Raw genomic sequence first — 16778 nt, forward strand, 5'->3', positions numbered from 1 at the left:
ATAATTAATGTCATTATTACAAACCAAGATAAGATTTTATTTGATGGAAAGTTAATTCTTAAGAGTTTTCAATGTCCTTTAGTCATTTTTAAATTTTAATATATTATTTTTTTATAACGACTGCTTCAATTTATTTTGGGATTTTCCCCTTGAGGAGCAAACGAAGCGTATATTTCCTTTAACTTTTCCTTCAATTTGTATAGACTAATGAAACCAGTCAAAACAAAACTTAACAAAGAACCATGTCACAATTCCGCTGCTGTATTATAAATAATGCTGATCCACTACGGTATTATAAATAATACTGCAGAAGGTGTGCATTAAAAATGAATGACTCACGAGCCCCCAGTCAGCAGCTCCGACTCTCTAAATACATGTAATAACTCAAGGTTGGATAAATATAAATGTTATCAAATATAAGAATGCAAGAATTTCATGGACATAAATCTTCAGCTCAAAATATCATAATACAATAGTGGCCAGGTTGACCAAATGCCCTTTACTCTTTACTTCGTCATATAGAATTACTGTCCTATTGTGAGAGAGTCTCTTTTCAGTGATTTTTCCCAAGTAATCATCTAATTTCTCTTCTTTCCTCATTCCTTCCTCTTCCTCCTTCTATACACTGTGCCTCTTGTGTACACACTGGAAGTCTCCACGGCTTCCTTCTTATGTTTCTGGTGTCGTCACTTCGTACACCCTGGAATATCTCAGCACCGACTCTCACGGTACCCTGGGAGCTTCAGCTGAGAAGCTTGTTTACCCAGTTCAATTCCCTTCTTTTTACGAGTTAAGTCTCGAAGTGGCTTTTAGTTAACAATACCCTCCTCAACATAAGCTTCCTGCTTTACTAGACAATACGTCTCGATCCCCCGAGAATTAGCAGCTCACTAACGAGTCTGTGCGCGTTTACGACTAAGACTAAAGCATTTTCCCGCCTGATGTATTTGCCCCTCCCAGTGGAAGATCTAGATTCTCTCATCCCTAATTAGTCGACATGCCTACCGCTTGATGTTCTTTCCGCCTGGGTCTATGTTTCCTCACCATCTTGGCGCGCTACGGGGTATCCGGTCCGAATATGTCCTTTGGCAGAAGCCCCGCTTGCACAAAGATTAAATACCTTTGAAGCCAATTTAGAGATCCAAAATTATGTAACTCCCAGTAAGACGTCCTGCCAACATGATTCTGCAAAATTCTGCCTTCGCTCGTTACAAACCATTATAAACACTTCTTTCAAAATTGAGGAAGCTTGTACATGTAAAAGTCAGCCAAAACAACTGACATTTTTGTCTCCAAATACCACCAATGCGAACGAAAACAAAACGTTCCTGTCATGCTGGTTGATATATATTCCTTTATCATGGGTCGTTTCTGTCAAATTAGTCAGTAATTGAACACGATTACAGTCTTGTTTAAACTTCGCATTATCGACTATAAATTGTGACCAACAACGTTGTGAAAGCTATATTAGCGTCCAAAGACTCTGAATCCTCTGAACTGTCATCATGATCATCAATGCAAATATGTGAATATAATGAAGCTATAAAAGCTTTTGTGCAAGGTGCCTGGAGAAACAGAAAACAAGACCACGATAGGTACAGTTTATATATTGCTATCATTCATTCCAAGTCTCAATGTTATCTGTTTTGTCTTAATGAGAAAATGAAATATATATTGCCTGTAACTTTATTTTCCCCTGAAAAGCAAAAAAATTAAATTCTTTGTTTTATGTCGCATTCAGGTGGCACATGATTTCATTTGAAATTTGTACAAGGTAGTGCACACTTTAAAATTAAACCAGTGGTCTTCTATAAATCGCACCCCAGCGTCGCAGATTTGTCTTTCAGTACCGGAGCTCACTACATAAATATTTCCGTTGATCTTATATTATAATCAAGACGATATGTTGATCCTAATACTCTTGACGCAAAGAAGAAAACGTTTTAATAAAAACACTATGCATACTGAAGATGAAGTGTAGGATTAAGTGATAAGATTCTCGGTTATACTGTTATCCGGATGCTTATTCAGATATCGACTATGATTCCTTTTTCAGTCGCAGTTGCTGTTTCTATAGCTGTTGCGGTCGTATTCGCAGTGGCGTCAGTTGTCATTTGCTGGAAAATTAAATGTCTTTGCTTCAAACTTCATCAAGAAAGGTGAGAGAATGAAACTATATTTGTTGTAGTCTGTCGTTCATATGTTTTCGCTAGAAGTTCAAACATATGTAGAACTTTACTCATATCTTCAGCAAGTCGTTCTTCAATAAAGTAGTATTCGGGTACCTCCAATAAATGTAACAAGTAATATGACACATTAAATCCAACCACACCAGACTGAAAAGTGAATTGAAACTGATTGAGCTTCGAAACAAATTACAGCATCTTGATGTAGATATAATAGAAGTAAGTAAAAGAAAAATACTCTTGCTAAGCCTAACCGATAAGCGAAGACATATGTTGATTTACTGCAAGAATGTCATACTAGAATATATATATATATATATATATATATATATATATATATATATATATATATATATATATATATATATATGGGTGGGTGTGTTTCTGTGTGTGTTGCGAATATAAATTAAAGGCTGTAGAATATAACAAGGGGGTAATTCATGGCATTGGCAATACATCTGAAGAATCTCTTTAACTATGTGTATCTTCTTCCAAAAAGATGAAACTTTATCCAAAATAAAGTTTTCACAACTACTGACCAGCCCAACTGTTAGTACTGTATCAGATAAAGTTGTACATGACTAGTCTAATATTAGGAGCAAACAACCCGAGTATTCTTAGAAGTGTCTAATTCCAAATTAATGGATAACCTTATCAACCATATAGTTATTCTTTTATGTCCAATGATAATATACCTTAACACAGTATGGTACTATTGTATCAACGATCAATCCCATCAGTTATAGCTATAATAATAACATGTCTAAGAAAAAAGTCATTCTTCTCTAGGCTCAAATTATCCAGGATATGAAGCAGAAGACAAAGAAAACTTGTATCCTAAAAAGTCCTGAGTGGTAAAGCACCTTGCTCTGACCAATACATTGTTTCCAATAACCAAAATACACACTCGGAAATTTTATCTTAAGTGGTTCTTTTAAAGACAATGTTTTCCACCTTTGTGGAATAATCTTAATATTGATAACAGTCAAGCTTACTACCTTCGCCCTTCAAGCATCACTGAAAAATATGCTGTTAAAAATCAATATTTTAGTTATGGCAATCTATTTGATAATATCTCCTCCTATCAATTTTATAATTTGACAATTAACTTTGACGGGCATCTATATAAAACTACACAGAATGAAAAAAATCAATCATGTGCCTGTGCCCATCCACACAAAGATAATCAACATCATTTAATTGATATCCCATGTATGTGAAGCAAATAAACACCTTATTTATTTGTTTCTCCCACAACTGAGCCTGCCAAATAACTGAGCTAAGGTACCTGGACGATATACGTATCTAAGTGAACGAGAATATATTAAATAATACATGGTACTCATACAAGTCAAAAAATGAACAATGGCATACGACTCAAATTTGCGTTCATAACATATATTATACCACATTCTTCATTTTGTAAATATTTTAGAAAGGAACAACAAATGCAGATTGTTATCATTTTTCGATTGCGTTTAAATATTCTATTTTAAATGCCTCTTCATAACGTTACACGCTTTTAATGATAAACATATTAAATGAACAAAATGTATCAAATGCTAATAGTCTTGTACAAAATCAGTGAAAAGATTTATCTAAAGATTATTCTGAACCATTCAGTTAGATTGGTGACATAATATTTTATATTTTTGGGGTTCAATTCTGTTACATCAAGGACTTAAAGTATATTTTTACGCGAGGTTGATCATACTTAATTTTGCATAGTATATTAGTCCGGTTCATACTTCAGCGAAGGTAAAAATGCAAACTGGAAAATCCTTATAATTAATTGCTGCATGAAATAAAATAAAGGCAATTGGAGGATAACTCTTTCCTTTAACTACTTTGTAACGATACCATTAATTTTCTAGGAGATCACATCATGTTGAACATTTTTTTAAAAATGGTCTTTGTTATATTTTCATTGGAATGGCACTTTTACTTTTCGCTTACATAAACAAATGTTTACATGAACTTTTAATATGAAAGCTGAATAAAATAGTAAGACAACTTTCGCCCTCATAAAATCAAACGTATGAAACAAAAACCAAAGTATGTATTGTTTTTCTATCAAGTGTTATAAGTGCACGCAGTTTTTAAATTCTGCAGTTAATTGTCGTTGAAACGCAGATATGTAGTTATGTTCTTAAAATATTTCTTACGTAAAGCTTGTTGTGTGAACAATTGACTTTTTAGAAACAAAGTTTTTGAGAATCAGACTTCATGTATTCTGTCTAGGTACTCGTTCTGCAAATACTCAAACCCATTTAAGTTTGGATTCTGGTCAAAGATGATTCATTTGCTTGTTTCATAATTAAACACAAAGTAATTCTTATCGATCCAATTTTCATCATGTTATGTGTGTATGGGCTAGATAACTAAGATAATTATATTGACACAGAAACACACATATACACAATCTCTGAGGTACAGCTCAGATTAGGCTTTCTCACATAAAAACATCATTACTTACTTAATTTTGTTTTTCTTATACTTCTTATGTGCTTATTTATTCTTGTTTCTTCCACAGAAAAGAAACAGGCGAGAACGGTCAGGCTTTCCCGGAAATCCATTATTTTTCTCATACCCCCACTCTTCCGTCTTTCCCACCTTGTGTTCCACCAGGATCGACTTATTTAAAAATAGACGGACCTTCATCATCACAACAAAGGAATGTCCACGGAAATCAACCTGTGGAACATGACACATCGAATCAGGATGGAGAGAATGGTGACAATAGACAAAGGAAAAAGAAAAGGAAAAAGGGTAAGAAGGATAAGAAGGGCCGACATAAAGTTCGTCCAGCTAATGAAACTGAAGAAATGGCGGTAAACAAAGATATAGGATCCTTACATCCCGATGCTAGCGAGAATGAAAGGAAACAAGATAAAAAGAAGAAAAAGAAAAAGAAAAAAGAAAAGAAAACGTACGATGAAGAGCCAGATGACAATTCAGCTATATGGGGCAAAACTGTTATTCCACATTCATTAGGTCACGAGCGCAATGTTAGTTCAGCCTTCGAAGTTACGTTGACTGAGCCAATTCAAGATGGCACAGCTAGTAATATAAACACATCAGAGGATTGGAACAAGAGTACTATAGACAATATGCATCTCCCAAAGCTCCAGCTACTGTTGTAAAATGCGAAGACAAGATAAGTGAAAAAGGAAGAAAGAAGCAAAAGAGAAAAAAGAAGAAAGATATGATGGGGATACTGTACACGAAAGTCTTTCGTACCTTGCATATGGGAAAAACGGAACAATAACGGTTTAAAACATCAACAGCTCTAGATTTTAATTTTCGACACAAATGTGACGTAAATGTTTATTTTAAAATTAATCAGTCATAGTATTCATATTAAATAGAAGATATATTGTAGTATGCTATATGGACATGGAGTAGTAAATCCGGCCTTTGCCAGGTAAATCATTTCAGACTGCCATTTGAAATTCACGTTGACAATGCTATTAAAAATAGAGCTGCGTGTCATTCGCATGTCTTATTGCATTAAAACATATCAATTAATATAAATTACAACTACTTTGCAATATTTCTATGCTCCCGTTTCAGCTGTCAAAAAATTTCCAAATTGAATAGCAAAAAGACAAAACTGGAGAAGAATTAAACATATCATATGCTGTCTAAGTGGACATTGTAGATTATTAGCATTATTCAAGAGTGTCTATATAACGATTTACGCTCGCGTAAGGACATTTATGGGATGTGTTATTGGGTCTACAATTTCCCGCCAGATTTGTCGGGTAACGCGCTATCAAGGGCCAATATATTTAAAGCTTTTAATCACGTGTTCTGCTTAGCCAATCGCAATACTCTCGCTCCGGCAACGCGCGGAGGGATTCTCTCTGATAAGGACTGCGGCTTCAGTTGAGCCAATTTCCTTATGGGGTGCGGACGTGTTTCCTTTGTTCTGTAGAAATTTTCTCTCCGTTGTTATCGGCTCACTTTGTTAGTTACCTTCCTCATCTCCTGGAATTTGGACCGAGTGGAATAGTCCTGGAAGTTAAGTATTTACTTACATTAACTTGTTTCCATTCCGCAAATTCTGCTAACGTTTCTTTTATTATACATTAAGTCACACTCATACTGGGTCATTCCATCTGTAAGATATTGCAGTATCAATTGAAATCAGAAATAGACGATCTATTGCGTCCCGATTTTAATATTCAGCGCTATTCTAAAATTTATATGCATGGGGTTGGGGCAGAATAGTCGACACAATTATCTGGCTCGATCTTTCTGTCGTACGCAACTTTAAATCAGAGAACCATAAAGTTAAACGTATATATACTTCCCATCGTCTCGTGCATGAGGTACCATTTTCAAGGCCTTGAAAGTTTGGGAAAAACAAGCTGATTACTCTGGGGTCTTTAAAAGTATTTGAAAATTGAAATAGACTCAAGCATTTTAATTTCTTTCCATAATCACAAATAAAATTGTCCAATGTTGTAAGATTTAGATGTAGTAGAGTTTTTTTCTGGTTTCTTTCTTTTGAAGACCCGTTCAGTTTCATTTAATCATTAAGCAATATTATATTATTTTGCATTCTTTGTTTTCTTATATACAATAAATGTTAGCGAACGTAGGTCTTGGAAATCTATGTTTTTGGTCTTTGAAAGTTTGGGAACGTCTTTGAATTCGTCATTTTTAAATTCGGTATGAACCCTGTGATACGCTTTTTTCTGTCTTTGTGTACCTTTGTTATGTTGTGTCGATTATGGACGAAACGTTGTACCATATTGGAAGATTGCATTTTCTATCGATGGTCGGTCGGAGGAGCCGTTTGTGGAATAATAACAAACATTTCCAACATGATGGTGTCATACTTTAATACTTTAGGATTGTTCGAACTTTGTCGCCCAATTTTAGGTCCTTTCGTTCTGCATAAGTGTGTTGACAAGTGGTCTTTCGGTTTGGTTGGTTTATTCATCAATCGGATTGACAATGTAAGTGCGCTTTCTTGATTTGACTTTACATGATTTTGTGAGGTCTTGTACGGCTTTCTCGGGCTTAGCAGTATTTAGTTGGACCCTGTTCTTTTAATTGGTTCCGTACCACTGGATTTTATGTTAGCCTTCTGCTTCACAGTTGATTCCGTATTACTGGCTTTTTTGTTTACCAGTTGGTTCCGTACCACTGGCCTGTGTGTTTACCAGTTGGTTCCGTACCACTGGATTTTGTGATTACCAGTTGGTTCCGTACCACTGGATTTTATGATTACCAGTTGATTCCGTATCACTGGCGTTTGTGTTTACCAGTTGGTCCCGTACCACTGGATTTTTTGATTACCAGTTGATTCCGTATCACTGGCATTTGTGTTTTACCAGTTGGTTCCGTACCACTTGATTTTTTTATTACCAGTTGATTCCGTATCACTGGCATTTGTGTTTTACCAGTTGGTTCCGTACCACTGGATTTTTTGATTACCAGTTGATTCCGTATCACTGGCCTGTGTGTTTACCAGTTGGTTCCGTACCACTGGATTGTATGTTTAACATTTTATTCCGTACCAGTGACATGTGTGTTTACCAGTTGGTTCCTTACGTTTTACGGTTGCTACGAGTTTCATGGTTGGCGTACTTGGGTCCCGCACCTCACTACTTGACACGTGATTAGTCATTCATGCTTTCTTCTTCCAACACTTCGTTCCATGTTAATGGGTATTGTGTTTCCAAGCTCGTTTAGGTCCACTGACCTGTAATTGTTCTGTTGATACCGGTGATGTTGCATTCCGCACCTTAAAACAATGACCCATACTTTTCATAACGTTCAAATTTGGTTCTTTTCTACATTTGTTCTTTCTTCATATTGTCAAGTTTGTGCCTCATCCCACTACAGTGAACAGTGGTGTTCATAACATTACGATATGGGTTATTCATTTGCAACGATTGCTACGTAGTAATACACTGAAATGTATGTAAATAACTTTTTCTTTCATTCGTTACAGCATGCCCCTTATTTAGAGGGCTGCGTTGCAAATGACAGTGAAGAGAGTCAGACAATCAAGGTCCAAAATCCAAGAGGCGGTGAATAGGCCCATAAAGAAGGCACCATTGTCAACGCCAACGGCCGCCATCCCTCAACCTAGATCATCTAGCGAAGGGACTTGGATGGACCCCAATCTTCTTAACGTTATAACGCAAGAAGTCTCCGACAGGCTTACCACCCATGTGACACAGGAAATCCATGCCAAATATGATCAGCTTGTAGCTATGCGCAGAACGTCCATGGAAAATGGTCCACAAACTGGGTTTCAACTTGGACCTTCCGTAGCAAAAGACAACAAACCAGCAACATCCATGGTCTCCCGCGCCATAGTGGAAACCAAGGCTTCACTTACAGGTACAGCGGTGGATACAAGTAACGTTGTCCAAATCGTTTCTGCCTCCGGGGGCATTCACAATCAAAATGTGTACGCTCGTCGTTTACTCCGTCAACTCTAATCCCTGATAAAGTTAAGGCAAACAAATGGGCGGACTCATACATAGGTTTTTCTACCCTCATGAATTACTCGCAGGATGCTAGTTTCAAATTTCAGTTAGATACGCACAGTACTGGCCCTGAACTTAGCATTGTTCCAAAAAATAAGAACGTCCATATCACAGTAGGCTCGCTACATGTATAAAACACCTGGGTAGGGGGATTTTATGGCAAAAACAGACATATCAAATGCTTCCATATTCTTCAGATTTGTCCCATGCAATATTATTGTTTTGGCATTTTGTGGTGGAACATGTATTGTTTTGACAAATGATTACCAATGGATTGTAGTTCCAGTTGCAAGATATTTGAGACCTTTTGCAATTATCTTCAATGCGAACACAAAGTTACCTATAACATACATGACGCATATTTTTGACGAGTTTTGATACTAGGTGCAACTCGAGTCCAATGCCAGCAGAAGCACGATCTCTTCCTGACTGTATGTGCCGGCATCGGCGTTACTATGGCTGCGGATAAAACATTTCCTCCGTCAACAACGATGTTGTAACTCTGATACGAACTGGATTTCGTGAGAATGGAGGTTCGCCTTCCCACGGACAGACTAGAAAAATGTAATAAATTCTTACATTTATATCTTGCTTGAAATAAAATTACCCTCAAGGGGTTGCAATCCGTCATATGTACTCTTAACTTTTCTTGCGCAGTTGTTTTTCCGCGACAAGCTTTTCTTAGGCGACTCATCAACTTGACAATTGTCATCGCAAAACCACATTAGATTAACAAAAGAGGGAAAGGAAGATTTAAGTGCCTGGCAAAACTTTTTAACCGGTTTTAACGGTAGATCCTAATTATTACCTGACATTTGGCTGACCTCCGACATGTTGGACTTGTACACAGATGTTTCTGCCTCAGTCGGATACAGTGCCATCCGGGTCACACACTATTTCTATGGCATCTGGGATCAGACATGAACATATCAAAATATAACGCTTCTAGAATTATACCCCATCGTTCTGGCAGTTGTGGTCTAGGGAGAACACTTATCCAATAAATGTATCTATTTCCACACTGACAATCAAAACTTAGTTGAACCCATAAACAAACCATCCTCTAATGACACAAAAATCATGCATTTCCAGGGCTGAGCAAATATTTGTTTTGACCACGAGTCCAGGACAAGTGGTTTCAGAAAATTCACTTGTCCCACCTTTCTCATCACTAGCCCCACCTTACTTTTCACTAGCCCCACCTTACTTTTCACTGGTCCCAAAATGGCAATCACTTGCCGAGATTTGATAAGACGTATGTTTATAATCCATAGAAAAGAAGAAAAAAAAATGAAATAATATACAACATAATTATTTCTTAAAAGAATTTAATTTTTCAAAAACCATGGTTGTTGTACATTTCGCTTCTTCAGGTTCATGTATATATGTTTTAGCTGATGTATTTGAAAATATGTCCATGTATATGTCTGCCACCTGCACTAAGCCAGCAGTTGATAGCAAATTTGTAGTCTTGCCTTAAATTAAATATCTTGGTCAGAGCATGACATACACTGGGGAAGCTGGCGTGGACGCTATATAAAGAGTTCACATCGGACAATTTGACCGTGTTCTCTCTATCAGTTTAAATAATCAATATGGCCTTTTGAGATGCATTTGAGAAATGCATAAGGTTAGGTTAAAAGGTTTCAGCTTTGTAACCCTTTAATCACTTTTTCTAAGATCGCCATTCCTCCGTGTGCTAATTCCTCTTTCAGGTCTCGTGGGTTTTACAGACTTAGAACCATAGGCATCGACCGTGCTTTGCTGGGATATCATTCACTCGACCCGGAATAATCTGTGTCTACCTACCTTTTCGATCGCCAGGAGCGTACGAGGGTACTCTAACAGCCCCGGAAGACCAACAGGGCATTCAGGAAGTACGCGCCTCCGTTTTAAAGTTTCTTCCCAATCCTCCATACATGCTGGCTATATCCTAACTAGCGGGGAGTATGAGGATGCTCAACTGCCCCGGCAATACAGAATTCATCGGTTTAATTTTTATCAACATTTATCTGTTCTTTGATGCTGGACACTTTGTTCTTTGCCCCACCTTCCTTTTTGTGGCTGCCAGAAATACAGCAAGCTCTATTTGCTGTATTTCTGTTTATGGCGGTTGCAGTCTCAAAATATGTCTGTATTATATGCTATGTCTCATTGTTCAATTTCTTAGCACGTTTACGCTATAGACTTTGTCCACATATTTATGTTATGCTGTAAATACATAGCAAATATTTGGTTCACTAAGATCATTTATGTTCAATACAAAGTCACGAAAGTGGCCAGCATCAAACACAACGTTTGTCTTTGTTTTAATTATGTACCCATATTCTTTGCTTTGTAATATTTGCACGACTGACCTAGGGTATTCTGTCATTTCACTCTCTATCTTCCTCTTGACTCTATCGATGTCGGTAAGAGTAGGCTGGTGCAGGTACATTTCATTTTACAATCTCGTCAAACAAGTTAATAATACAAACCATCGTTCTCATTCACTTTCGTTCTGACAATAACTTGCACCCCTCTTCTACATGTGCAAGAACACATCACATAAAACGATTTACGCTCGTGTAAGGACATTTATGGGATGTGTGATTGGGTCTACAATTTCCCGCCAGATTTGTCGGGTAACGCGCTATCAAGGGCCGATATATTTAAAGCTTTTAATCACGTGTTCTGCCTAGCCAATCGCAATACTCTCGCTCCGGCAACGCGCGGAGGGATTCTCTCTGATAAGGACTGCGGCTTCAGTTGAGCCAATTTCCTTATGGGGTGCGGACGTGTTTCCTTTGTTCTGTAGAAATTTTCTCTCCGTTGTTATCGGCTCACTTTGTTAGTTACCTTCCTCATCTCCTGGAATTTGGACCGAGTGGAATAGTCCTGGAAGTTAAGTATTTACTTACATTAACTTGTTTCCATTCCGCAAATTCTGCTAACGTTTCTTTTATTATACATTAAGTCACACTCATACTGGGTCATTCCATCTGTAAGATATTGCAGTATCAATTGAAATCAGAAATAGACGATCTATTGCGTCCCGATTTTAATATTCAGCGCTATTCTAAAATTTATATGCATGGGGTTGGGGCAGAATAGTCGACACAATTATCTGGCTCGATCTTTCTGTCGTACGCAACTTTAAATCAGAGAACCATAAAGTTAAACGTATATATACTTCCCATCGTCTCGTGCATGAGGAACCATTTTCAAGGCCTTGAAAGTTTGGGAAAAACAAGCTGATTACTCTGGGGTCTTTAAAAGTATTTGAAAATTGAAATAGACTCAAGCATTTTAATTTCTTTCCATAATCACAAATAAAATTGTCCAATGTTGTAAGATTTAGATGTAGTAGAGTTTTTTTCTGGTTTCTTTCTTTTGAAGACCCGTTCAGTTTCATTTAATCATTAAGCAATATTATATTATTTTGCATTCTTTGTTTTCTTATATACAATAAATGTTAGCGAACGTAGGTCTTGGAAATCTATGTTTTTGGTCTTTGAAAGTTTGGGAACGTCTTTGAATTCGTCATTTTTAAATTCGGTATGAACCCTGTGATACGCTTTTTTCTGTCTTTGTGTACCTTTGTTATGTTGTGTCGATTATGGACGAAACGTTGTACCATATTGGAAGATTGCATTTTCTATCGATGGTCGGTCGGAGGAGCCGTTTGTGGAATAATAACAAACATTTCCAACATGATGGTGTCATACTTTAATACTTTAGGATTGTTCGAACTTTGTCGCCCAATTTTAGGTCCTTTCGTTCTGCATAAGTGTGTTGACAAGTGGTCTTTCGGTTTGGTTGGTTTATTCATCAATCGGATTGACAATGTAAGTGCGCTTTCTTGATTTGACTTTACATGATTTTGTGAGGTCTTGTACGGCTTTCTCGGGCTTAGCAGTATTTAGTTGGACCCTGTTCTTTTAATTGGTTCCGTACCACTGGATTTTATGTTAGCCTTCTGCTTCACAGTTGATTCCGTATTACTGGCTTTTTTGTTTACCAGTTGGTTCCGTACCACTGGCCTGTGTGTTTACCAGTTGGTTCCGTACCACTGGATTTTGTGATTACCAGTTGGTTCCGTACCACTGGATTTTATGATTACCAGTTGATTCCGTATCACTGGCGTTTGTGTTTACCAGTTGGTCCCGTACCACTGGATTTTTTGATTACCAGTTGATTCCGTATCACTGGCATTTGTGTTTTACCAGTTGGTTCCGTACCACTTGATTTTTTTATTACCAGTTGATTCCGTATCACTGGCATTTGTGTTTTACCAGTTGGTTCCGTACCACTGGATTTTTTGATTACCAGTTGATTCCGTATCACTGGCCTGTGTGTTTACCAGTTGGTTCCGTACCACTGGATTGTATGTTTAACATTTTATTCCGTACCAGTGACATGTGTGTTTACCAGTTGGTTCCTTACGTTTTACGGTTGCTACGAGTTTCATGGTTGGCGTACTTGGGTCCCGCACCTCACTACTTGACACGTGATTAGTCATTCATGCTTTCTTCTTCCAACACTTCGTTCCATGTTAATGGGTATTGTGTTTCCAAGCTCGTTTAGGTCCACTGACCTGTAATTGTTCTGTTGATACCGGTGATGTTGCATTCCGCACCTTAAAACAATGACCCATACTTTTCATAACGTTCAAATTTGGTTCTTTTCTACATTTGTTCTTTCTTCATATTGTCAAGTTTGTGCCTCATCCCACTACAGTGAACAGTGGTGTTCATAACATTACGATATGGGTTATTCATTTGCAACGATTGCTACGTAGTAATACACTGAAATGTATGTAAATAACTTTTTCTTTCATTCGTTACAGCATGCCCCTTATTTAGAGGGCTGCGTTGCAAATGACAGTGAAGAGAGTCAGACAATCAAGGTCCAAAATCCAAGAGGCGGTGAATAGGCCCATAAAGAAGGCACCATTGTCAACGCCAACGGCCGCCATCCCTCAACCTAGATCATCTAGCGAAGGGACTTGGATGGACCCCAATCTTCTTAACGTTATAACGCAAGAAGTCTCCGACAGGCTTACCACCCATGTGACACAGGAAATCCATGCCAAATATGATCAGCTTGTAGCTATGCGCAGAACGTCCATGGAAAATGGTCCACAAACTGGGTTTCAACTTGGACCTTCCGTAGCAAAAGACAACAAACCAGCAACATCCATGGTCTCCCGCGCCATAGTGGAAACCAAGGCTTCACTTACAGGTACAGCGGTGGATACAGGTAACGTTGTCCAAATCGTTTCTGCCTCCGGGGGCATTCACAATCAAAATGTGTACGCTCGTCGTTTACTCCGTCAACTCTAATCCCTGATAAAGTTAAGGCAAACAAATGGGCGGACTCATACATAGGTTTTTCTACCCTCATGAATTACTCGCAGGATGCTAGTTTCAAATTTCAGTTAGATACGCACAGTACTGGCCCTGAACTTAGCATTGTTCCAAAAAATAAGAACGTCCATATCACAGTAGACTCGCTACATGTATAAAACACCTGGGTAATGGGATTTTATGGCAAAAACAGACATATCAAATGCTTCCATATTCTTCAGATTTGTCCCATGCAATATTATTGTTTTGGCATTTTGTGGTGGAACATGTATTGTTTTGACAAATGATTACCAATGGATTGTAGTTCCAGTTGCAAGATATTTGAGACCTTTTGCAATTATCTTCAATGCGAACACAAAGTTACCTATAACATACATGACGCATATTTTTGACGAGTTTTGATACTAGGTGCAACTCGAGTCCAATGCCAGCAGAAGCACGATCTCTTCCTGACTGTATGTGCCGGCATCGGCGTTACTATGGCTGCGGATAAAACATTTCCTCCGTCAACAACGATGTTGTAACTCTGATACGAACTGGATTTCGTGAGAATGGAGGTTCGCCTTCCCACGGACAGACTAGAAAAATGTAATAAATTCTTACATTTATATCTTGCTTGAAATAAAATTACCCTCAAGGGGTTGCAATCCGTCATATGTACTCTTAACTTTTCTTGCGCAGTTGTTTTTCCGCGACAAGCTTTTCTTAGGCGACTCATCAACTTGACAATTGTCATCGCAAAACCACATTAGATTAACAAAAGAGGGAAAGGAAGATTTAAGTGCCTGGCAAAACTTTTTAACCGGTTTTAACGGTAGATCCTAATTATTACCTGACATTTGGCTGACCTCCGACATGTTGGACTTGTACACAGATGTTTCTGCCTCAGTCGGATACAGTGCCATCCGGGTCACACACTATTTCTATGGCATCTGGGATCAGACATGAACATATCAAAATATAACGCTTCTAGAATTATACCCCATCGTTCTGGCAGTTGTGGTCTAGGGAGAACACTTATCCAATAAATGTATCTATTTCCACACTGACAATCAAAACTTAGTTGAACCCATAAACAAACCATCCTCTAATGACACAAAAATCATGCATTTCCAGGGCTGAGCAAATATTTGTTTTGACCACGAGTCCAGGACAAGTGGTTTCAGAAAATTCACTTGTCCCACCTTTCTCATCACTAGCCCCACCTTACTTTTCACTAGCCCCACCTTACTTTTCACTGGTCCCAAAATGGCAATCACTTGCCGAGATTTGATAAGACGTATGTTTATAATCCATAGAAAAGAAGAAAAAAAAATGAAATAATATACAACATAATTATTTCTTAAAAGAATTTAATTTTTCAAAAACCATGGTTGTTGTACATTTCGCTTCTTCAGGTTCATGTATATATGTTTTAGCTGATGTATTTGAAAATATGTCCATGTATATGTCTGCCACCTGCACTAAGCCAGCAGTTGATAGCAAATTTGTAGTCTTGCCTTAAATTAAATATCTTGGTCAGAGCATGACATACACTGGGGAAGCTGGCGTGGACGCTATATAAAGAGTTCACATCGGACAATTTGACCGTGTTCTCTCTATCAGTTTAAATAATCAATATGGCCTTTTGAGATGCATTTGAGAAATGCATAAGGTTAGGTTAAAAGGTTTCAGCTTTGTAACCCTTTAATCACTTTTTCTAAGATCGCCATTCCTCCGTGTGCTAATTCCTCTTTCAGGTCTCGTGGGTTTTACAGACTTAGAACCATAGGCATCGACCGTGCTTTGCTGGGATATCATTCACTCGACCCGGAATAATCTGTGTCTACCTACCTTTTCGATCGCCAGGAGCGTACGAGGGTACTCTAACAGCCCCGGAAGACCAACAGGGCATTCAGGAAGTACGCGCCTCCGTTTTAAAGTTTCTTCCCAATCCTCCATACATGCTGGCTATATCCTAACTAGCGGGGAGTATGAGGATGCTCAACTGCCCCGGCAATACAGAATTCATCGGTTTAATTTTTATCAACATTTATCTGTTCTTTGATGCTGGACACTTTGTTCTTTGCCCCACCTTCCTTTTTGTGGCTGCCAGAAATACAGCAAGCTCTATTTGCTGTATTTCTGTTTATGGCGGTTGCAGTCTCAAAATATGTCTGTATTATATGCTATGTCTCATTGTTCAATTTCTTAGCACGTTTACGCTATAGACTTTGTCCACATATTTATGTTATGCTGTAAATACATAGCAAATATTTGGTTCACTAAGATCATTTATGTTCAATACAAAGTCACGAAAGTGGCCAGCATCAAACACAACGTTTGTCTTTGTTTTAATTATGTACCCATATTCTTTGCTTTGTAATATTTGCACGACTGACCTAGGGTATTCTGTCATTTCACTCTCTATCTTCCTCTTGACTCTATCGATGTCGGTAAGAGTAGGCTGGTGCAGGTACATTTCATTTTACAATCTCGTCAAACAAGTTAATAATACAAACCATCGTTCTCATTCACTTTCGTTCTGACAATAACTTGCACCCCTCTTCTACATGTGCAAGAACACATCACATAAAACGATTTACGCTCGTGTAAGGACATTTATGGGATGTGTGATTGGGTCTACAATTTCCCGCCAGATTTGTCGGGTAACGCGCTATCAAGGGCCGATATATTTAAAGCTTTTAATCACGTGTTCTGCCTAGCCAATCGCAATACTCTCGCTCCGGCAA

The 16778-nt window shown here is 38.0% G+C and overlaps 1 protein-coding gene across 4 annotated transcripts in view; it reads left to right on the forward strand.

The window, feature by feature from the left end:
• The window catches only part of LOC149770959 (uncharacterized), a 34133-nt gene extending 17768 nt beyond the window's left edge, over positions 1–16365 (forward strand). The window contains exons 9-14 of one of the 4 annotated variants that reach the window (XM_089948935.1): positions 2057–2159; positions 4720–6209; positions 8155–8549; positions 10414–11581; positions 13527–13939; positions 15786–16365. In XM_089948935.1, coding sequence (XP_089805061.1) covers positions 2057–2159; positions 4720–5329 — 713 coding nt within the window. In that variant the 3' untranslated portion in view covers positions 5330–6209; positions 8155–8549; positions 10414–11581; positions 13527–13939; positions 15786–16365. Of the gene's footprint in view, positions 1–2056; positions 2160–4719; positions 8550–10413; positions 11582–13526; positions 13940–15785 lie in introns of all 4 variants that reach the window. The other 3 variants (XM_089948932.1, XM_089948933.1, XM_089948934.1) reach the window with 3 other exon arrangements.
• Positions 16366–16778: the final 413 nt, after the last annotated feature.

The sequence above is a fragment of the Sinohyriopsis cumingii genome, unplaced genomic scaffold (assembly GCF_028554795.1).
Source record: "Sinohyriopsis cumingii isolate HCF-2022 unplaced genomic scaffold, ASM2855479v2 utg002183l, whole genome shotgun sequence".
NCBI lineage: Eukaryota > Metazoa > Mollusca > Bivalvia > Unionida > Unionidae > Sinohyriopsis > Sinohyriopsis cumingii.